The sequence below is a fragment of the Patiria miniata genome, unplaced genomic scaffold (assembly GCF_015706575.1).
Source record: "Patiria miniata isolate m_02_andy unplaced genomic scaffold, ASM1570657v1 HiC_scaffold_9, whole genome shotgun sequence".
Lineage (NCBI taxonomy): Eukaryota > Metazoa > Echinodermata > Asteroidea > Valvatida > Asterinidae > Patiria > Patiria miniata.
In genome coordinates this window covers 1,703,581-1,726,895 of record NW_024037076.1, presented here as the reverse complement: position 1 = coordinate 1,726,895, position 23,315 = coordinate 1,703,581, and the positions used below count along the sequence as shown (strand labels likewise).

The following is a 23,315-nucleotide window of genomic DNA, read 5'->3' as shown; positions in this document are numbered from 1 at the left end:
CATGACAGAAACAATAGTCGTTTTTATTTCATCACACCTTAGGCTACATATACCCAAAATATGACGGAAATGTCTTCGAGCATTCCACAACCTCTTTAAGACACCGATCCATTAAGCCAAACCCACTGCACACGTGGGGGTAACATCACGTGCACCTCAAGCTATCTGCTGTCAAATGCCGGCCAGGGCCAAATATCCCACACATATCGGACATCAATCATGGCTGTGATTGGTCAATGAGTCAATAGGCGGGGCTTAATAGCTTTTCTCAGTGGCTTTGAACATACATGTATTATTTGATTTAAACATTGATTTCTGTTGTGTGACTGTTGCGGAATACCCATGGGCATCGCCAGGATTTGTCCTGGGGGGAAGCAAATATTTCCCCCAAAATCCTTGTACTTCTGCAAGCATATTCTCAATTTATCATTTTTTCGAGGGTGGGCGGGAGACAAGCATCCCCCTTGCCGCCCCCCACCCCCCCCCCCCCCCGCAACGCCCATGGTAATACCAAACAAGCCAACATGCAGGCCCTATTTTGATCACAATGCTACAGATGCAACCTATATCTACCACTAGAAATACCAGTACAGACTTTCAAATAAAATCTCGTAAAATCAATTATTTCAGACTAGTCAGCTATATTGGAAATGCAATGTTTGTCAAACTTTGAAACAATTATAGGTTTTTAGTAGTCCCAATTAAGAATATATCCCAATTAAGAAAGTGGCCCATTCTCTACAGGATAAATCAGCTAGGACTCTTACTCATTAAGTAACTTCCTTTTTTCATACATAATTTAATCGAAAACTAAAAATGTGTGACTTTCAATTCATTATCTGGACCCCTCTCCCCCCCCCCCCCAAGTTAAAAAAAAAAACCAAAAGAAGATATATGCTTTACATTGGTTATTTGATTTTACAAATTTACCTCATTTTTACATAATTTACAAAGAGTTGTTGGAAAAAAATTCACATTTCACAGAATTACAAAATACATACATTAAAATAAAGCAATAACAAATGCCTCTTTCATTTTTTTTTGAATGGTGCATATGAGAATTTCAAAAACAAGGAAATTAGCTGACGAAGGGAAAACACAAATGTCTTTTTGTTTCAAAGCTTAGCATGTGGTGGCACCTTGTTCAAGACACGTTGCATATCTAGTAGACTCTCAGCCAGTTTCTGGGAAAACTTCTCCGAGTCGGTTTCAGGGACGGTGTTGAAAGCGGTCACGCCAAAGTTGATGTGGTCGTCTTGGGGTTATAGCAGACGCCGTAACCGTTTGGGACGACAGGACCGAAGATCATAGTCAGGTCATGCTTTGCTGGTACCTGAACAAAAATTAAACAAAATAGTGGTGTTCTTAAGTGACTTTATTGCTTTTTATCCCTAACCCTACAGGGTATTTTGGCTAGAAACCCTGCCAAACGCAGCAACATGCAACACTTGTCTGAATGACAAGCCTGCCCAGTGTAGCAAGATCCATCAGGCCAAAAGTCTCGAGGCCTACCTGCCTCAGAGTCCGTGGTCACCGAATGCAGCAGGATACAACTGTGGCATTCTTCAATGGGACTAGCTCTCAATATTTCAGAACTGGCCGTTTTTGCACTGGTGTTGGTAGCTGAATGCATCAAAGTGCACTGTGTTGCGTCTGGCAGGTTAGGGTTAGGATAGACAGAATGCCAGTCCTTACAGCTACAGCTTTTTGAAAAGGCTGTCTTGGCTTGGGCTGATGTTTGTCCAAGAGGCGAAGCTATGGCGCAATTTGAGCAGAGACTACCTGACTTAATCACAAGGACTTTTGCACTTTTGCACCGTTTCCGTTCTTTCTTTACCTGGCTTGTAGAGAGGCGGAAATGCATAGCCGCCGTGTAGGACGTATCCATGAATATCTCTGGTACGTTCTTGCCTTGCTCGATGGCAATCAGCTTCAGGCCAAACAGATGTCTGTCGATGGCATCGCCATTAATTGCCTGAAAATGACAAGACGTAACAATACAGTAAAGAAGTAAAGCCTGTCCGGAGCAAATATGGTACATCATGTCAGCATTTATCTCTGGTTTCCATGGCATGAAATGACTGAGAATATTTCTATTCCCCCTGGATGGGACGCCAGTCCATCACAGGCTGCTCCCCAGCTAATGCCGGTACCCATTTATATTCCTGGGTGGAGAGAGGCAAGTGTGGACGAAGTGGCTTGCCCAAGGACACAACACATGGCCAGCAGCTGGATTCGAACCCCTGCCTTCTAACTGTGAGTCACAAACCCTATGCACTAGAACACACTCCCGCATCATAAGACTTACTCAGTTTATCTTTGAATTTAATATAAGTCTATTTAGTGTTTTGAATTTTTGTTATTTTTTGTAAAGACTTTTGTTATTGAGACTAGATTATGTAACTCACTTGTTTCCCTTGCCCTGCTCAATTCTCTCCCAAAGTCACATGACTCTGTTAAAGGTTAGTTTCGGTATATTTTTAGTTTTTCTTCTTTTCGGCATATTCTTAGTTTTTCTTCTTCTCATGTTTGCACTTTATGAATTTTAAACCCCTTATGTTTTTCTCCCATTTCTCTGTACGTGAATTTAGGTTCAAATTCAACTCGAATTCGGGGCACCAAAGCTGACAACTCCTTACCGCATTTGTGTATTCCCTGTGGGCTAGTATGGCCTTCCTCAAAAGGTGTGCTTTTTCACTCGGCTGAAAGGAATTCAAATACAAATATAAATACTTTATTAGAATATAATCATACCCTAAAAATCTCAAAATTTCTGCAAGAAAAATCTGTACTGCTACCAAAAACCAAAAACCAAATACATTTACAAAATACTTATCCAGCCTTAAGGCCAGTTCGTACTCAGGGCGAAAGCGAACGCGACTTTTTGATGTCGCACCAAGTTTCACGCGCTGCAAATTCGCAAAAGTTGAACACATTTCAACTCTGGCAAATTTTTCGTGACATCAAATTTGCATGGTGTTTGCATTCGTGTGAAGTACATGAACCGCCCTTTACACATTTGAAATGAGGACACATGTGCAATCAGTTTTATTTGTTACTTTTCTTTAAAAAAATACTGATGAATCCTACAAATGTTACCAATCTTTCCTTGTAATGTTTCTGTTCATTCCCCATTATTTTTAAACCGACTTGTGAATTTAGTTGTGATTTCCTAGCGAACATACTTGTGATGTACTTGTGAGGGCGACAGAGTGAAATAAACACTGCTTGATACCTTTTTCGTGCTCTCGCACATGGCTCGGACAAAGATATCGGAATCGACGGTGGCAGATCTGATCGTGTCGGTGCGACCAAACTGGAATTTCCTTAATGAAGCACTTTCATAGGTTGCTGTGGAGTGACCGTAGAGTCTGCAACGAAGAATATTAAGCCAAAAATGCCAAGACTAGAAAAACTGGTTTAAAAAATGAGGAAGACATCATCATAAATGCCGTAACCTCTGTTGTACTGAGTTTAAATTGGCCAATTGACCCGGGCAAGCTCTGTGGTCTGGTGGTAAAATATTTTTTATTACTGAGCAGTAATTTTCTGCAAAATCTGAACTTACTTGAAAAACGCCAGCTGGATGGAGAGTTGAATGAATGCATCAGGGCTCAGCTTTTGACTTTTACAAAAGTCTTTGCCGAACGGCTCGAAGGAAAAGCAGGAGATCTGAACATCGTTGCCAAGACTGTAACGAAAAAGAAATTACAAGAAACTTGAAGGAACAGCGAGTGAAATAGCCACAAAAAAACTGCTTGGAAAATAAAGTTGTCATAATATTTGTTTTGACCAATAACAGCAGTTATTAAAACCCTCCCTCTCTGCCTGACAATTTCAACAAGGCCAGTCCAGGAGCCAAAAAATAAAGCAGGATTGACAGATTGTGATTGTTATGAAACCTGATACCAGTATGCTTTGACTGTAGGAGACTGATACGCCAGCTGTGCCTACCAGTCACCTACTTTTGTCTGTTGATGGAATTTGACTAGTCACTGTGGCTATTGATAAAAGATCTTACTGTCGATCACTATCCTGTGTAAAAGGCATGGCAAGAAAACAGGATTGACTTTTTGACTGTCTGTGACTGATCAAACAAAAGGAATATAAATGTCACACATGCATGCACAAATATCCTTCACGCGTGCAACTGGGTCATTCTATAAATTTGGGGTCCACTTTTTTCCCGTCCCTGTTACATCCGACATCTATGATTGTATAATTCTGATGCACTCCTTAATGCAGTCATCCTCCAAGAGTGATTGTGAATAGCAAACTACCTACCCAACAAATAAACAATCATTGGAAGTCATTCTTAATGATGCTTGAATGGCAAATTACAAAGTACCAAGGTAACAGGGACAGGAAAAATGTCACACTTTGGACCCCAAATTTATAGAATGACCCAACTGCATATGACACTCAGTCTGTGCTGCGGGCAGGGCTGAATGGATGGGATCTAAAGCGGAATCCGGCGACCAGAATTAGAAGCCATTACTGCGGTGGTCCCAAGCTCACGCGCATGCTGCACGCGATCTTAAAGACGAGGCGTGCATATTTTGGTAACCCTATTCAAGCCCGTAGTGCGTGCGTGCTACCTGAGCACGACTCGCGCAAGCTTGGTGCCACAGTAGAAAATGGCTGTTGCCACAACAATTGTCAAGAAATCTACATTACCTGTCGATGTGACATTTGGCATCTTCAATGGCCTCCAAGGTTTCGCGATCCAGGTTGAACTCTAACCTCTTGGGGACTGAAGTAGAGATTGCGGATGACCTAGAGGACTCTACAGGGGTGTTGTGGCTAAATCAAAAGACCAATAATTAACACTAACCCTACCAGATGCAGCACAGTGCAACAGCTGTAAAAGTCTGTGGGACCTTGCTGCATTGAGCCGTCAACACCAGCACATAAAACGGCCAATTCTGAGTCATACTGAAAAGTGCCACAGGCAGTTTCTTATTGGGACAAGTGTTGCATATTGTTGCATTGGGCAGGGTTTGTAGCGAAAATAGACCTTTTGCATATTCAGTGTAACTGAATTAAATAACAAAAGATGCTCTCTAAGATGGCTGCTACTCATAAGGTCCATACCTTGGAGGGAAGGGTTAAAAGGGAACTTGTCAGTTTAATTTCATTGTTGTAGTCAAGTCCATCATAAGTCCAGTCACAAGTAACAGAGGATGATCAATAACAAATGAATGTTTTTTGTGACAGTTTATTTAAACAACTTGTTAGATGATTTGGGACTGGGAGAATTGTGGACTTTTGAGGACTTGTGAGAATTTGTGAGAATTTGTGAGAATTTGTGAGGACTTGTGAGGAATAGTGATGACTTGTGAAGACTTGTGAGGACCGTAGAGGACTCCATTTCAACGCTGACACACTACCCCTGATAAGTGAGTTATTATGAGTATTATTTCTTACGCATAGTGTAGACTGTGGTCAATCATTGCGGTAATGGGAGGCCCTTCGGCCGTACAGTGTTCATACTGCAGAGCAATCTCTCCATCGGCTCCGATCATAAACTGTAACCAAAATACAAGATCAGAAATTCATAAATACCTCTGACAGTTTACACATTCCTATTGGTCGAGAGCCTGTCACGTGGCCGGTCTTAAACGGATGATAAAGACATGGCTACCTGGTCTTAAACACTTTTCTAGTGTCACATGAAATTTGGACTCCCATGAAATATGGTGCCTTTTAATGTTTTATTGGTTGAACGTTCACATTCCTCACCTATGCATACGCAATGTACTACCAGTGAATCAGTATTTCATGGTCTGAAATTCACACACTAGCCCAGCTGCGTTTTGCGCGACATCGCGCAGTACGCGCGACGCGCACGCCAATGTCCTTATAAGGTAACGAGTTGTGGAGGGTCATTCCATATTATAGTCAGAGGGGTGTTTCGTAAAAGATGAAGTAAAATTGTTGAACAAAATGGTTGGCAACGTCTAGTTTTTGACAGGTTTTGATTTTTGGACCGGAAAGATTTGGTTTTTTTTGACCGAAAAGGTATTTATGAATGGGAATAAATATGTGTTCGGTCAATATTAAACACTCTGTTTAAGACCGACGGGAGTCTGGATGGGCGATAATTACCCATCCAGACTGCCACTGGTCTTAAACAGAGTGTTATAATACCTCCCGAACACACATTTATTCCCTTATTTAACATCAAGATAGCTGACAAACCAGCAATTCATTCCTTACTCTACTAGAATCTCAAAAGACACTTTAATATTTACCAACTCTGGAACGGCAGTCTGACACAAGTGTAATAAGCCAGATAAGGACCCCCCCCCCCAAAAAAAGTCTCCGGTGTCTGGTCTGCCCACGCATCCTCGTAATGTAAGATAATGTCTCAAAACCGCCAAACTCACTGCTTTGACTGGAATCCTGCTGCTGCACAATTTTAACTTGTTTTTAGATGGGGTTACGATCGAGTACAAGCTTTATGTGGCCTCTCTGGGCTCCTATATTTTGCACTATATTTAGTCGGGCACCGTTTCCAGATGGTGTTGTAATTTTCTAATTTTCTGGAAGCCAGACTGAGGGAGCAATGGTTGGTATCTGGAACCTGTAAACGCTTTTTAATTAGGGAGCAATGTAAGGGAGCAGACTAATGACCAGCCTAGCAGCTCATGCCCTATGACCTGACGTTACCGTTTTCTCTGATATTTCTCTTGACTTTCCAAATTTCCCTAACAACGTTCATGTCGGTCAAGATCGTAAGTGGGTGCAGAAATCTCAAGCCTTATGGCACTTACTGAGGTCACCTCAAGCTCCACCCTGAAAGATATTTTTGAGAGTTTCAATGGGATTGAAGCGTTATCTGCAACATAGCCGACATTTAAAGAAACCAAAACCAGGACAAAAAAAAACCTGCATCGCCGCAACACTTTTTGGGGGCAAGCTCCACAACAGAAACCCGAGACTTTTTTTGGCCTAACCAATCAATTAAGCTCGCACCTGTATGGTCTTGTCGAACCACCTGTTGCAGCTGTTGGCTCTGCTTCCCCCGCCATACAGAGCCATCTTGGCGCAGTAATTGGCAAAGCTCTCTACGTGCATCTGCCCCTCCAGCTCTGAGTAGACGGATTTGTCCAAACACACCATGAAGATACTTCTCTTGATCTCTTCAAAGGAAGCTCTGTTGACTTTGTCTATTAAGAGCGACAAAAAAAAGCAAAAAATGAAAGACCGGTTCATTCCTGCAAATTTACAACAAGCGTGGTTTCACAAAAATATTCGGAGCAAAGTTTGCCTCGATAGAGAAACGCTCAATTTTTGTGAATTTGCTGCACAAAACATGTTTTGACATCATAATTGTGTTTACTCCAAAATTCTGAAGCGGCACTATTAATATCAATACGGGAAAATCTTACCAATTAATCAGATTAATCAAGAATTGAGAACCAATTATTCAAAAGCACTCTATTTATGAAAGTCTTTGAGTAGTGAATTAAAAGAAGTCAGAATTGAAGATTTCGCAACCAAGAAAATCAAATCAAGCTAGTCAAAACTACTTTGGACAACAGAGACCAATTTCAAGATGTCGTACTCTGTAATCAAATAGAGCTTAGCCAAAAAAAAGGTCAACTGAAAATATTACGGCAATACAATAAAGTTGTGCACTTGACAATGTTCTTGTGGGGGCATCATGAGGTCGAATTTAAATTAATCGTAATAATACAAGTATTATAAATATCTTCGTTACATCTCTTCAGTAATGGAATACTGAGCACCTTTTATTTAAATAAGACTGAAACATTTTCTTTATACACCCTGTGTTTATTTTCATCATTTGACTGGTCACCTGTTTTTTTTCCAATGCCAAATCAAAATCTTGTTCTTCAATTGTTACCAAGTTGGGTTTACTTTGATCAATCGACAAGTTGCTTTCTTACCCTTGGACATCTTCTTGAATATCTTGCCCCACGTGTTGCGGTGTTCCGACGTCAGAATATTAACCGGCACGGCAGGGAATGGCGACGCGGCCACAATCTCCTTGAGCTTTGAGTGGATCTCGCTGATTGGCAGAAGCTTGCCTTGTGAGTCGTAAACAACCAATGAGAAGAGCTGTTAGAAGGAAAAAAAGAATGTAAGTGAACAAATGCACTGCCCTCAATGGTGTTTTTTTTATCACAATCGTGATGCGCGCGCACAGGCGATTCAATCAAAGGCTTTAATGGGAGCTAGTTACCGGTTCACAAATCTTTAGGGGGGGGCGGGAAACAGTCTAGCATACTCACGTGATTGTTGTGCCCAATGACGATGTGCCTGGGTGCGTCGGGTTTGTTGGGTGGGAAGCTGACGACGGAATCCTTCTTGACGCCCGGTACCCGGCAAGACGACAGAATCTTATGGAATTGGTCCATACAGAGCGGCTGCCCACCCATGTAATCAACTGGTAACGAGTTACTGTGGGATAATTTTTGCAATTTTTTTTTTAAAGTTGTTTTGATAATTGAAATATTTTTAATTTAATAAAGACTGGAGTGGGGTTTTGAACCTGGGACCTCCGGAGTGCCGATCCAGTGCTCTACCAACTGAGCTATCCAGCCCTATGTTGGCGGTTTCCAATCTTGTCAATGTCTTTGTTCGAGGGGTGCTATAGTCAGAAGCCAGAAACCTGTATATACCATGTAGCCAGGGATCACACCCAAAGTTACGATGCTAGCAACATTAGCAATGCTGCAAACCTGGGAAATAGCAAACGGGCCCGGGATCACCTAGCCAGTTTCCCTTTGTGGATTATTCGCAAAATTGAAATATTGTGAACGTTCATTAAACTGTATCAGAGGCAGGGCAAATTAACAAGTTGCACTCTGTAAATCTAAACAGAGTATGTGGAACAGTACACCATGAAGTGCCTTTAGCACAAATATGTAGTGTTGATTTAAAGATATAGTCCATCATTTGTAATTTGTGCATTTTGTTCGTTTGAAGCAACAAAAGTGTTCAAAATCTAATGAAGGATACTGAACAACTAACCTGATGAAGTTTCAGCTCAGCTTCAGCTGTATATTCCGAGAAAAAACAGCATTCTAGGATCTCAATTTCAAATCAAAAGTTGTTTTGAATTGGGCCTGAATTCAGCGTCCGAGACGCGCTCTCACTGAGCCGATTGCAGCTATACGCGATGTCGCGCACTGATCCGACAAATTATAGCAACCCCACGCGCGTGTGCGTCGAGCCAATGCTAATTTAAATTTTCCTACGGTGTGTTTTAAGACGCACCGTTGGAAAGGCCTTCTTTCGTTGATTACTTTAAAATGACAGCTTGCCAGAAAGAATAATTTCACAGGGAGTTTAGTCCCCTTACTATCTTTCACCCAAGTATGTTTTTCAACAATAATTATGCCAGTTACTTTTCGGATGGCTACAAATGATGGACTATAGCTTTAATGATAGCTGGGTACAAACTGAAAAGTACACACAAACTTTTTTTCTGGAGATGTGGATACCACACACTAGCTGTACAGACAGGGTTCCAAGCACTTTATGAAAACAAAATTCGGGCCCTGAGTTCTCCCTGATATTTCCTTGGGAATTTACCAAAATTCCATAAGGATTGAGGAAAATTGTCACTTTAATAATTATCCCTAACCGAACACAACCCATCAAAGTTCAACAGCAGGTTGGTGTTTAAATCTGTTGGGATAGGTACAGTTCCCCTAAACAGATGGTCTTTTACACTGGGGTTGGCATACCTCCAGAAACTAAGTCCAACAGTGTGTGTGTACAATTTCCCATGTGAGTGTTGGAATTTGCCTGGATGGGTATGGTTCGTAGTCAATTAGGCTGGGGAGTTAGGGTTTTAATGAGGTTGCTGGAAAGTCAAGAGGTGGTGTAGCACAGCCAATTGATATTATATTCACACTACAAAAACACTTAAAAAGCCACCATAGCCAGTCAGTCAACGAACACAACATGGACACATGGCACAATACGCATTTCTCTTTGGGTCACTGAGTTTTCCCTGATTTTGGTGTTTTTCACCCAAATTTCGTGACTTTTCCCTTACAGGAAAAATGGAAATTCAAATTCAAAGTTTTCCCTGATTTCCTATATGGCTGGGAACTCTGGCATCACAAAAAAGTCCCCGCAACTCGGTTCAGATTTTTCTAATAGAAAAGTTCTTTGCCCTGTCATAGCTGGCATGTTCAACTCGGTGACCGAACACGAAAATAAGGTACACGCACTATATCACTGGATGTTATTTACTTTATGATATGGCATATATTTATAGGTTAATCTTGTAAGCTGGTGAACACACACTGTGAGTATGCACACAAAATAAATACGGGGTGCAACTTTGTAGTAAATAAAAACAATTCTGTTTCTTCCAAACTTTGATTTTGAATGTTAATTATACATCTTACAAAGTCATGCACATATTTATTAACCCTAACTCCCTAGGCATTTGTGCGAGGATGCAACCTCAATCCTGCAAAATCCTCCAATTGCCTCCATGTAAAAATAGCATACAGCCTCAATCCTGCAATATCCTCTGTTAGTTCTTGAATGTGGTCCTTGGAGGGGTGACCACTGCCTCAATCCTGCAAAATCCTCCAGCAATCACTGTCAATATGTTGAGGCAGAGCCAGTGACATCCTGGAGCAGTACAGAGGATTTCAAGTATAATCTAGGCTTACATTTATGCACGGCTGAGCATAAACAACACAAGGTCCGGCCCAAGACCTTGACACAGTGCATCCTCCAACATCAGCCACACATTTGTGATACAGCCTCAATCCTGCAAAATCTTCCTTTTTGCAAAGACGATTTGGGAGATTTGGGCAAGTTAGGATTAAACTCTACTCCCTTTAATAGAATAATTTAACTTTTTTTTATAGTAATCTCATTATCACAATGGAAAAACTATTACTATACCTCATGCATATAATCAACTCAGGAGGCTAAAATCACTATATCCACCCTCAAACAATGTAATATTCGTATATTGTTACAACTTCAACATTACAGTTAAAATCATCAGATTCTTACCTGTCTATCAATTGTTTGAAATCTAAGACACCGGCAATGAACCTGGCCGAGAATTCAAGCTGAGCGTCGACGCCCCTAAAGTCCTCGCGGGGGAACACCACGCCGGGACTAACGTGCAACACCACGGGCGATCGGAACTCAAGATACGCCTTGTGTAGCCACCACTCCGACAGCTGTAATTTTGCAACGTTTATAACCAAAAAAGTTTTAACCAATCAAATAAACACTTAATTCTTTTTTTCAAATAAACTACAAGTTTGTTATAAAAAGCCGTGCCAGTTTGTGGCTTCTAACTAGCGCCCCTTGAACAAGACGATTTTGATCATACTGTTCTCGTACTTTTTCACCTGGGTCTGCTTGAAAGCCTGCACAAGATAGGCCTACTCTGTAAAACATCGTGAAACATCGTAAAACCTCATCAAACCTCATCAAACCACGTAAAAACTATTCATATGTCATTTACTTGTGACTTACCCAGTTGTCCATTTTCTGGGATCTTTGGATCAGTGCCATCTGTAGTGACTCTCCATAGCCGCCTGGTTTGCCAAACTCAGTCACAATCTGAAAATCAAAGTATTAACTTTGTTAAATAAAGCCTTAATTCCTGAATGGGCAATTCCAAAGCTCAGCGTTATGTCTGTGACAGAGCCAATTAACCATTACATCTAATTAATGATTCAGAGAAATGATCCAAAACTCCTAGTCTGTAATCTCCTTGACCATTACTAGATGATAGATGTATAAGATTTGAAGAAAAAAAAAACATTTTGAAGTTTTTTTCACTTGAGCTCTTAAATACTGTCACAGACATTACATAACGCTGAAATTGCCCAAATGTAAAGCTGAAAATGGGTAAATGTCAATGCCTTTTTCTAATTCTGGTTCAGAGATGATAATTTTGTAATAGCACTAGGTATGAGCCTGTTGTAGACGTATCATCACATAGCCTTGCAAATGCAAGCATCCTTACTGTGTTTGATGTAACTTGTAGCTTTATGAAAGAAGTCACTGCAATATTTTCATGATTTCAGAGATTAGACTGTTGTCACAGTTCACTGCACTGTTCACAAGCCTTTAACAAAGGTTGATCCCAAGATCCCAAGAGTTGTAGCCAAGATCCCCCTCCTAGCTAAGATTCCAAGTGGATGTTTTCAGGAGGAAACCAACCAAGTACCAAGTACCAAGTTGTGGTCCAGTCCATCACAAGTCCCTGCAAGTCCATCACAAGTCCATCACAAGTCCATCACAAGTTCTCCAGTCCCAAGTCCAATCATGAATTATTCAACTGAGCTTTAACAAAGGCATTCCTTTCTTATTGTTCATCCACTGTGATAGAATCAACTGCAGTACATCCCTGCTTTTGATTCAAAGTCTAGTCAACTCAAGTCATTAGCTCGGAGTGACTCGAGACAAGTCAAGTCATTTTCCTGTAATGACAATACCCAATACTTCAAGCTTTCGCCTTATGGCTCGGGTTCGATTCCTGCCCCGATCCACAAGATGAAGGGGTTTTCAGTCCCTACCTGATTCCATGGGTTTTCCCCAGAATATTCTTCTGGGGTTTTCCTCCCACCTCTAAAACTGTAATTTCTTCTCACTGTCTCCTCTCTACAGGTTTCTTCAGGCTGTGAGTGCCTAGGACACTTTTTAGGAATCTTTGGTTTCATTACCAGAAATAGTAATTAATCTATCAAGTCACAGACGTGAGAAAAACAAATGTGCTCTACTCGCCTTCTTCGTCGCCTCATAATCCTCCTCGCTCAGTATAGGCTTGACGGCCAGCAGGTACTTATACAGCGTCTGTTGGAGTGGAGGGACGGGCAGACGAGACAGGGACTGTTGATGGGCAAACATCCGGCCTGGCTGGGCCTGCTTACGGCCCAGCATTGCGGCGGTCTTCTCTGCGGCCTTGGCCATGGGGCTGATGTTGGCAGATTGCCGCATCTGTGGACAGGATATAGGAGTAAATAAGAATTATTTGATAATTGGAAACCTCCTGCAGATCAAAGCTAGAACTATCTGTGTGGGGTCCAAAAGGGAAAAGTTCCATACTGGGCCACCACTCAAAACTCCTGCACAAAGTCTATGGGCCATGACAGAACATTTTAAAGTATTATCAAAGAATTTTTTCACTCCTTAAACGGTGTTTCTTCTTCAGATTTACAACTTTTGGTACTTTTCAGGTCATATTATTAGCTATGGAATATGAGTGGTGGCCCAGGATGGAATTTTTTCCGAAACACAATATAAGGAGTGCAAAAATTCTTTTGAATACTTTTAACTTTGTTCTGCCATGGCCCATAGACTTTGTGCAGGAGGTCTGAGTTGATGGCCCAGTAGGCCTATATGCATGGTAATACGGTATGGGGATCTCTCCGAAAATATGATGCACACCCTCATTTAGTCTAGACTAGTCTTAGCCCAATTGCCAACCAAACACACACACACAAAAGTACAAACATGACAAAACGTAGTAGGATACTACGAGTCTACGCATCAAAACTGTGCCGAATGCACTGAACATTTCAACATGTTCAACCACAGGCAGTTGGAAACATGTTTGTCAACAAAAAAGGGGGCTCAACAATGCAGCCACAAAAACATTTTTCATGAAACAAAAGAGGCTATAAACAAGATAAATGACACAAATAAATCTCACTTACAAAATGCCTAGCTACACTAGACAGCATTGCCGCTCTTTTTACAGCCCGATGAGGTTTAAAAGGGCAAAATGTTTGCTTAAAATTTTTGTGATAAGGGCCGATTGCACTGCAGATAGATCTATGCAAATTATTAAAGGTGAAATAAAGGTCATATTCTTGAGTAGACTTGTTTTAGTCGCCCTTTAGTTTGAAGTTCTCTTTTTAAGTCTTTATGAGACTCTAGCTCTTGAGGGCGCAATTAAATTAAGAGGTCACAAGCAGGGCCAGTGGGCCGAATTTTCCGGGCCAATTACCTCTTTTTCTCAAGGTTTTACTAGCTAAAAACAAAGGTAACGTGCCTACTGATAAGCATGCGATTAAATGTTTTTATAATTCGGTGCGTTTTTTGTCAGTTAAGCCTCAAGTAGGTCCATACTGCTAATAGTGCTATGTGAATATATTTTGGATTAAACTGTCATGACATGACTGTGTAGTACTAGTTGTGCAGTTAGCTGGAGTTACCCAGCCCTGAATTTTATCATTGGGTTGTCACCTAGATGACAACCCAATGATAAAATTCAGGGCTGGGTAACTCCAGCTATTGTGCAGTGTGCCATGCCATCACCCCTAGTACGTGGACATGTTGTTGGAAGTAATGCATGCCCGCCCATTTAATGATTTATTGTGCTGTCAGGGGTTCCTCTTTAATTTTCATCAAATAAGATTCAAGGGTGTTTTTGGAAAGAATGTGGCATCCTCCTGACGCTACTTTCGCAACAGAAAAAATGATTTTTATTTTTTGTTTGGCTTAGGGCCTACAACTTATATTGTATCTCAACATGTACAAATTCACTATGTAAGTTGGCCACACATTCGCCTACAATTATACAAATCTCTATAAAGACTTTATCAACATATTGCTTACCATGCTTACAGTTCTTACAAAAACTATACTCTATGAGTATGAGGTACAAAATAAGCAAAAAAAATATCTTTTTTTCTGTTTTTGAAAGTAGCGTCAGGTTGCAAAATTTTCTCCAGTGTTTTTAATCATTAAAATAAAAACTTTTTCAATCTAAAGTCATGAAAGTAGACTCCTCTCATATCTAATGACACTCCTTTTTGTTAATTTTGTGCAGTTTCTTGGGCAATTTGAGCTGGTTTCAGCACACCTTGCGTGTTCACAGTACATCACGGTGATCGCCTGCCATCTTTTCTTTTTTTCGAGCAACCAAACAATGTAGTAGAGTCACAAAAAATTGTAAACATTTTAAAACTGAATTTTTTTAATGTGCTTGTTCTCACTTCAGGGTGCTCACAATGTCGTCTCCTAATTCTGAAACTGCCTTGGAGGCTGGAGCAGAGACTAGCCATCAGTACATCGACCCAATTAAAAGAATAAAAAGCGTTGAACATGTAGCAGCATGGGAGAAATCTCAGGTAGGCACAGCAAGATGTCTAGAGTATAGTACCTGACCTTCATACACTTAGCACTTGACCTCCATACACTTGGTACTTAACCCAAATGCACTTGGTACTTTGACCTAAATGCACTGATACTTGACTCCCATATAGTTAGCACTTAACCTCCATGCATTTAGCATGCATTTGACCTTAGTACTCTTAGTACACTCAGTACTTGACCCAAATGCACTTGTTACTTTGACTCTCGTTTACTTAGCACTTGACCACTGTATACATAGCATGTATTTGACTTCATTCACTTAGTACTTGATCTAAATGCACTTGGTACTTGACTCCCATATAGTTAGCACTTAACCTCCATGCATTTAGCATGCATTTGACCTTAGTACTCTTAGTACACTTGGTACTTGACCCAAATGCACTTGTTACTTTGACTCTCGTATACTTAGCACTTGACCACTGTAAACATAGCATGTATTTGACTTCATTCACTTAGGACTTGATCTAAATGCACTTGGTACTTGACTCCCATATTGTTAGCACTTAACCTCCATGCATTTAGCATGCATTTGACCTTAGTACTCTTAGTACACTTAGTACTTGACCCAAATGCACATATGTTACTTTGACTCTTGTATACTTAGCACTTGACCACTGTATACGTAGTGTGTACTTGACTTCATACACTTATTACTTGACCTAAATGTACTTGGTACTTGACCTTCATTAACAGCCTCAATGTTAACCGCAATACACTTGGTACTTGACCAGTATAAAACTAAGGCGTTCCTATGACTGGGTTAATACCCAAGAAAACCAACAATTTGACCTCTGTTTACTTTAATATTTAGGAAACATTAAAGAATTTCTTTCCTTTTAAACAACCCTTCTTTCCTTACACAAGTTTGATTACGTCTTCCTTGTTTAATTTTTTGATTGTCGTCTTCAGGCATACCAAGATTTCATGGGTTTCATCATGTTAGTGAACACGTCTGTAAAGGGCAAAAAAATCACAGAGTGTACTACTAGTTCCGAGGTAAGTTTTTCTGTCTAAAAAGTAAATTTGTGGCTGTTGACAGCAGAATTCAAACTTCCCATTATTTTATATTTTTGAACTTTATGCAGGGTGAGTCGAAAAGAGGAAAAACCTAATCCCCAAAAAAACATATTTCATATTTTGTTTGAAAAAAAATGTTGCACCAAAAATAATAATGACTGGGAAGCCAATTTCAGAAACTACTTTTAGATGAAGAAATTATTGAAATTGCTCAATCCGTTCGCAGAATATCACCATTTAAACGCAATGACCCTGAAACCTGTTTCGTCAAAAAAAAAACAATTTATTGCGTGTTCTGACTCACAAAGAAAATGACACAGAATAATCTTGTTTCATAACTGTCAACAACTGTGGTACACAATATCTTTATTAACAGCCCTACTCGGGCAAACAATATGATTTATAAAATACACCTTTTTCCAAAAGACAGGCCTTCCAAAGGACTTTCTTGGATATTTTTAAATATTAAACTGAAGATTTATCGCTGGTGATCTTTGATGACAATTGTTCCCGACGATTCTTGAAATCACAATTTTGGACGAAAGCGGTTTAAGGGTTATTGTGTTTAAATGGTGATATTCTTTGAATGGATCGAGCAATTTAAGTAATTTTTTCATTTTACAGTAGTGCATGAAATTGGCTTTTCAGTCATTATTATTGTTGGTGCTAGCTACATAGTTTGTTTAAATATGAAATATATTTTTGGATATTTGGGTTCCATTTTTTTTTTCATTCATCCTGTATTTGACTCTTTGGCTGCAGATTTGCAAGAAACTGATCGAGATGCTGGACACTTTAAACACGTGGATGGATGAAATGCCTCCCACGGACCAACCACAGCGCTATGGCAACAAAGCTTACAGAGATTGGCACAAGAAACTATGTGAAGTAAGTCATTAGCAATTGAAGTTCTCCGCAATTTAATCAATTTTTTTTCACCCGCCTTCTCCAGGGTGGAGAGAATTGTTGTTAAGTGTCTTGCCCAAGGGCACAAACACCATGTTCCTGGCCGGGTTCGAACCCTCGCACCATCGTACATGAGTCAAATATAGTTACCACTGGACCATTATAATGGGAATATAAAGCATTGCTTTTGCTGTAATTCTCAGAAATGGATAAATTTGGGGTTAGTATTTTATAGCAAATACCGTTACACTGACCTGTTTATAGATGCTGGAAAACAATGAAAAAAGAAAAATGTCTGCTTCCCTGACCCCACATCAGATGAAACAGAGCAATTTAAAGCCGTCAGGGAATTGTAAGGTCAGGGAACCAGTCTAGCTGGCTTGCACCCGTTCACAGATGTGTAACCGATTGCAAACAAAATGTGGACTGACTAAATTTGGTAAATTTGAGGCAGTATTTGAAAAAAGCCAGTTTTCCCAACGATGGTCGACCGACCATCGTTGGAAATTGATACAAAAATCCCACTTTTCTTGAAAATGACAGCACACCAGGTGCCATGATTTTACAGAATGCTTGAGACTATTATCAGGCATGCAACTTTTCCTCGGATCAATGTCTTGTAAAGATTGGAATTTCCTCGTTTTTTGTTAACTCCAAGTTGCATGCCTGTATTATTCACTTACAGTCAAGTAAGGCATTTCATCATAATGTGGTAGTTTCATTTTTTGATGTTTGCAAATGTTGTATGTTGCCTTTAACTCTCATCCCTCTGCAGAGTTCGGAATCGTTAATCCAAGCAGTTGTGCCCGAGGAGCAACACCCAGCTGTCCGGGAACTCAAGGGCTACCTGAACGACGGCTTCGGGAACGCCACGCGGATAGACTACGGCTCCGGCCACGAGATGAACTACGCAGCGTTCCTGTGCTGCCTGTACAAACTACGGGTCCTAACAGAAGCTGAGTCCATGGAAGTTGCACTGGGAGTTTTTAAAAGGTAGCACAACTAGCAGTGATTTCTTTGAAACAAGTTTTGAGACCTTAGTTGCATTTTGGGAAGAAAGTAAAATTAAACAAGCGAGGTTCCAACCCAAGGCAAGCCTTCGACTATTCCGACTTTTCCTTTGTCCAGTTTTTTTTCGTTTTACCTTGCTCCAACTTTTCTGACTGTTTTTCTTGAAATTTCTACTTTTTCCTACATTATTTGTCCAACAACTCTGAAAAAATAAAATCTCATTGAATATTGGAATGCGAATATTTGCCTTGGGTAAATATCAGCATTCCAGACTCCAACCAGTCTTAAACACAGTGTTTAATACCGACCAAGCACGTATTTTTATTACCATTCATATATTTTTTGGGGCAAAACATCCAAACTTTTCGGTCCTACAGTCAAAACAAGTCTAAAATTGAAATTTTCCAACAATATTGTTCGACCATTTTGCTTTCTGTTTTTCAAAACACCCCTCTAGCTATAATGTTGTGTCCAGCTCGCGAGTAAGACGTAAATAACTCCTTTTATGGAAATTGGCACGCGCATCCTACGTACTGCGCGCTGACGAGTGGATGCAGCTGTGGTGAGTGCGTGGTGAATTTCAGACTATGAAATACTGACTCACTGGTAGTATTGCCCATGCTTTTGTGAGGATGGTGAACGTTCAACCAATAGAACGGTAAAAGGCACTGGATTTCGTACAAGTCAAATTTCATGTGACACTGGAAAAGACCAGCCAGCCATGTCTTTATCATTCATTTAAGACCGGCCATGTGACGGGCTCTCGACCAATTGGAATGGGTAAACTGTCTTAGGTATATGTGACCGGCTCCACAAAAAAGGGTATTATGTCGCAAAAAAGTGAGATTGAGTTATAAATATACATGGTTGGAAAGCCGACAATGTAAGCTTTCACTTGGTATATAATAGAGCTCCATAGCCCCTCCCGTTCTGGAGATATGAGGTATTTGCATATTAATTACTTCCTTAGAGTTCAAATTACACAACTGAGAAAACAGGCTTTGAAATAGCTGGCTTTGTTATAGAACAACAGAACGATGCACACAAAATGTGAATGAAACCTGAAACTGTAGGTATTAAAGATGTCATTATGACAAAAAATGAAGATCACATTTTGACGAAATTTTCACCCTCTCAATGTTGAACAGGCCATTACACAATAATGCTCAGCGCGACTTAATACCCTTTTTAGTGGAGCCGGCCACATATGTGAATTCTTTTTCATGCTCTGTACTCTCAATCCCAGGTACTTAGAGGTAACCAGACGACTACAAACGTGGTACCACATGGAACCGGCAGGAAGTCACGGCGTGTGGGGACTGGACGACTTTCAATTTATACCCTACATCTGGGGCAGTGCACAGCTAACAAGTGAGTAGATCGGCATTTAAGAACGCTCTTATTAGTAAACTAAATCACAGCGCTTACAGTATTATCATTACCCCTGATCATTGGGCCAATTAAACATTCCAAATACCATCTCAGCTCCCTGGGGAGTATACAGCTCGATGCTGCCTGTTAGGCGCAAGCAAGCTTATTCAATCACCATCTCTGCCCTCACAGGTACCCATTTACTCCTGGGTGGAGAGAAGCAATGAGTGACAAAGTGCCTTGCCCAAGGGCACACGCACCATGACCGGGCTGGACTCGAACCCACAACCGGCAGCTTTACCCACAGACCACAAATCAGTGCCCTTAACCACGAGGCCACAGCACTCCACGATTTGTAAGCTGTATTCCAGATGAACATACACACAATTGTGAGGCATTCCAACACAAATGAGACCAAACTTGGCACAGACTGGTGAAGAAAAATGCAAAAAAACATTGATTTTTTTTTTTTTATTTTTTTTATTTTCAGATTTATTGATATTTGTAGTCTTTAATATGTCGACTATACATGTTTTTAAGAAATAGTATACAAGCCATGAAATAAAAGTGAATTAAAAAACCCAATAAGCCATTTGCGAGTAACCTATACCCTTTGGGATTTACTTTTGAAAAACATCTTTTACACTGACTTGCTCAGAATGCTGGGCACATTTTAACTTTGAATTCTGCAGACCAAAGACACTGTTGCTAATCACATGATTCGGGGCAAGCTCTTGCATAGCTACAAAAAGGCACTCAGCACCAATACGTTGTTCACAATGGCTGAGAATGGCACAAAGACACCAGACCATGCCGGAGCTGGGGGTCGCTAGCATAAGGCGTGCCCCGAATCACGTGATATAGTAACAGTCTCTTTGGTCGGGAGAATGCTTCTAGTAGAAAAATGCATTGGATTGAGCGTTCCAGATTTTATTCAAATTTACCTCGCAAATGGCTTATTGGCATTGGCAAATAAAATGGACTTATTACTTTTTATTGCAGCTCATGCACCACTCTTGCCGAAAGATTTCAGTGAACAGAAAATGGCAGTTGAGCACAGCAAAGAGTACATGTTCATGGAATGCATTCGATACATCCATGAAGTAAGATGCACCATTTCAGTAACTCTTCTACTTATTCTTCATAATGGAGCTGATGGATCGTTCAATGCACTTTATCCATTATAAGATGGGATGTTGCGTCGGGGTGATATAAATCAAATTAGGTTTTGCCCTTTTGCCCTTCAATTCCATCTTATAATAGTTTATGCGGTACCCGCTGCTATGTACATCAGATTCGAACCAGCCAACCGATCCCGTTAGCTCGGTGGTCGAGTAGTAAGACATCTGCACTAGAAAGCAGGAGGTCGTGGGTTCGAGTCCCACCCGAGTGATTTTTCCATCTTTCACTCGGGAGGTAACACACTGTACAGTGTTTAAACGTCGGTGAAGGGCAAAACCTAATTTGATGCACTTTATCCAATCAGTCCATCATCTATTGCGAGTCAATCTCGATTCAAATCACAATCAATCTCAAGTCAAATCACAAGTAAAGTGGGAAGAAACATGATTCTGTTGTCATAGTTCAATCGAATAACTTGTAACTTGACTGGGCACTGGATAGCGATTGACTAGTGATTGATCTGTGACGACTTGTGATGACTTGTGATTGCTTGTGATGGCTTGTGATGACTAGTGATGACTTGTGATGACTTGTGAAACTTGTGATAATTTGATATGATTTATGATAACTTGTGATGACTTGTAGTAACTTGCAATGACTTTAGATGACTTGTGATGACTGGTGATGAATTGTGCTAACCTAAAATGACTTGTGATGACTTGTGAAACTTGTGATAATTTGTTAGGATTTGTGATAACTTGTGATGGCTTGTGATGAATTGTGATACCTGAGATGACTTGTGATAAATTGTGATGACTTGTGATGACTTGTGATGATTGTGATAACTTGTGATGACTTATGATGACTTGTGATGACTTATGATGACTTGTGATGACTTGTGATGACTTATGATGATATGTTATGACTTATGATGATTTGTTATGACTTGTGGTGACATGTGATAACTTGTGATGACTGATGATGACTTGTGATGACTTGTCATGACTTGTGATGATTGTGATAACTTGTGATGATTTATGATGATTTGTTATGACTTATGATGATTTGTTGTGACTTGTTATAACTTGTCATGACTTGTGATAACTTGAGAGCAACTCTGTTTCTTTGTGTGATTGTCCAGTGCAAGACAGGGCCATTCTTTGAGCATTCACCAACTCTCTGGGGGATGACGTCGGTACCTTATTGGGAGAAGATTAACACAGGACTCGTCAAGATGTACAAAGCAGAGGTAAGTCTTAAAGGTGAAATCTCAAGTCACTCTGGTCAAGTCTCAAGTTACTCACGTCCAGTCTCAAGTCACTCTGTTCAAGTCTCTTGTCAATCTGGTCAAGTCTCAAGTCACTCTGATCAAGTCTCAAGTCACTCTGGTCAAGTCTCAAGTCACTCTGGTCAAGTCTCAGATCATTCATGTCAAGTCTCAAGTCACTCTGGTCAAGTCTCAAGCCACTCTGGTCAAGTCTCAGATCATTCAGGTCAAGTCTCAAGTCACTCTGGTCAAGTCTCATGTCAATCTGGTCAAGTTACTCTGGTCAAGTCTCATGTCAATCTGGACAAGTCTCATGTCAATCTGGTCAAGTTACTCTGGTCAAGTCTCATGTCAATCTGGACAAGTCTGTCTCGTGAAGTTTCAGGTCTTTCTAGACCAGTATAAAAATCACTGAGTTTAAAGTGACTGTTTCATTCTGTTTTTCATAATTTTACTTAAGTTGTTCTTCAATTTGTGTAACTGACGTTTGTCTTTTCGTTTTGTTTGTATTTTCAGGTTTTACAGAAGTTTCCTATCGTGCAGCATTTTCTATTTGGGACCGTCTTGAGTTTTGAGAAAGCAACTTGAGTCGTCCTAGTGTCTTTTATTTTGTATTTAAAATATACACATGTATTTGTGTTTGTGAGTTCCGAGAGAATTCTAGTCTCCAGTTTCTGTGAAAAAAGTGTGTGTCATCTACGTTATTAAAAGAGCGCCTTCAAGTTGAATTTGTAAACATTTTCTCAGTTCTTATGCAAAGTGTTCAAACTCACAGTTATAACATTTCCAAGAGGTAGACAATCAGAGGTCTTGTACCAAACTTGAAATATATCAAACTTCTTGTTGCATGGCACAAGGTACCCATCTTGTTTATTTTTTCTAGCCCAGTGCTGGGCTTTAAATCCAAGTTGCATGTAAAAAGACAGATTATTAAAAAAAAAACAATCACAATAAAACTATTGGCTCCAGAATATCTGGCCTTATTGTTTTTAATGTGGTTTTTTTTATTTCATTTTTTTATGCTGACTGTCTTATATAAGATCACCAGAATGCTTGAAAAAGTGTGGCACATAATCATCCCATATATTCTAGCTGTGTTCATCATTTTCACAGTTTAGACATTAGTTTACCAGAGGTATACTTACAATCTTTGTGTAGTCTACAGAAGTTTTTTGTATGATGTAGTAGAATAACTTAACAACGGTGGATCCAGTGGCCAAAAACGAACCCAATTTTTTTTTTAAGTGACGTCGCCACCGTGTACACCACCATTTTTTCCTCAAAAAAGTGGTCAGAAATTGCCTCATATCGCACAACAGAGCATCTAGAATCTTAAAATTTGTTATGTACGAAATTACTGAATTGAAAAGTATAATTACGAATTATCAAAAATATGCCTTGAAAAGAAAAGAAATGTAATAAACTTACAAATATGTCTCTACAGTGTAATAATTGTCATTTTTTGCCTTCTTGAATATGATTTTGTGTTTATGGT

At 40.1% G+C, this 23,315-nt stretch overlaps 3 protein-coding genes across 4 annotated transcripts in view; 1 reads left to right on the top strand and 2 right to left on the bottom strand.

Annotated features, from left to right (window-relative positions):
• The window catches only part of LOC119720248 (carnitine O-acetyltransferase-like), a 31,134-nt gene extending 17,306 nt beyond the window's left edge, over positions 1-13,828 (bottom strand). The window contains exon 1 of the mRNA XM_038189869.1: positions 13,728-13,828. The gene's annotated coding sequence lies outside the window, so the exon portion shown is untranslated. The remainder of the gene's footprint in view (positions 1-13,727) is intronic.
• On the bottom strand, positions 776-13,808 carry LOC119720247 (carnitine O-acetyltransferase-like). Its single transcript, XM_038189868.1, is given in 15 exon segments — positions 776-1,255; positions 1,258-1,333; positions 1,838-1,975; positions 2,640-2,702; positions 3,236-3,371; positions 3,569-3,691; positions 4,678-4,803; positions 5,428-5,528; positions 6,979-7,172; positions 7,917-8,088; positions 8,262-8,430; positions 11,020-11,192; positions 11,494-11,580; positions 12,751-12,963; positions 13,683-13,808. Coding segments are annotated over 15 exon segments (1,938 nt in total). The 5' UTR covers positions 13,710-13,808; the 3' UTR covers positions 776-1,115.
• Positions 13,829-13,922: 94 nt separating the features above from the next.
• On the top strand, positions 13,923-22,452 carry LOC119721098 (serine/threonine-protein phosphatase 2A activator-like). 2 transcript variants are annotated; one of them, XM_038190991.1, is made up of 9 exons: positions 13,923-14,011; positions 14,972-15,101; positions 16,036-16,122; positions 16,906-17,031; positions 17,825-18,042; positions 19,307-19,431; positions 20,434-20,534; positions 21,695-21,802; positions 22,337-22,452. In XM_038190991.1, exons 2-9 carry the CDS (start codon positions 14,982-14,984, stop codon positions 22,406-22,408), a joined length of 957 nt encoding a protein of 318 aa, XP_038046919.1. In that variant the 5' UTR covers positions 13,923-14,011; positions 14,972-14,981; the 3' UTR covers positions 22,409-22,452. The 2 variants fall into 2 exon arrangements, with proteins under 2 accessions (XP_038046919.1, XP_038046920.1); XM_038190992.1 differs by having other exon boundaries at positions 13,937-14,011; positions 14,960-15,101.
• The last annotated feature ends 863 nt before the right edge of the window (positions 22,453-23,315 follow it).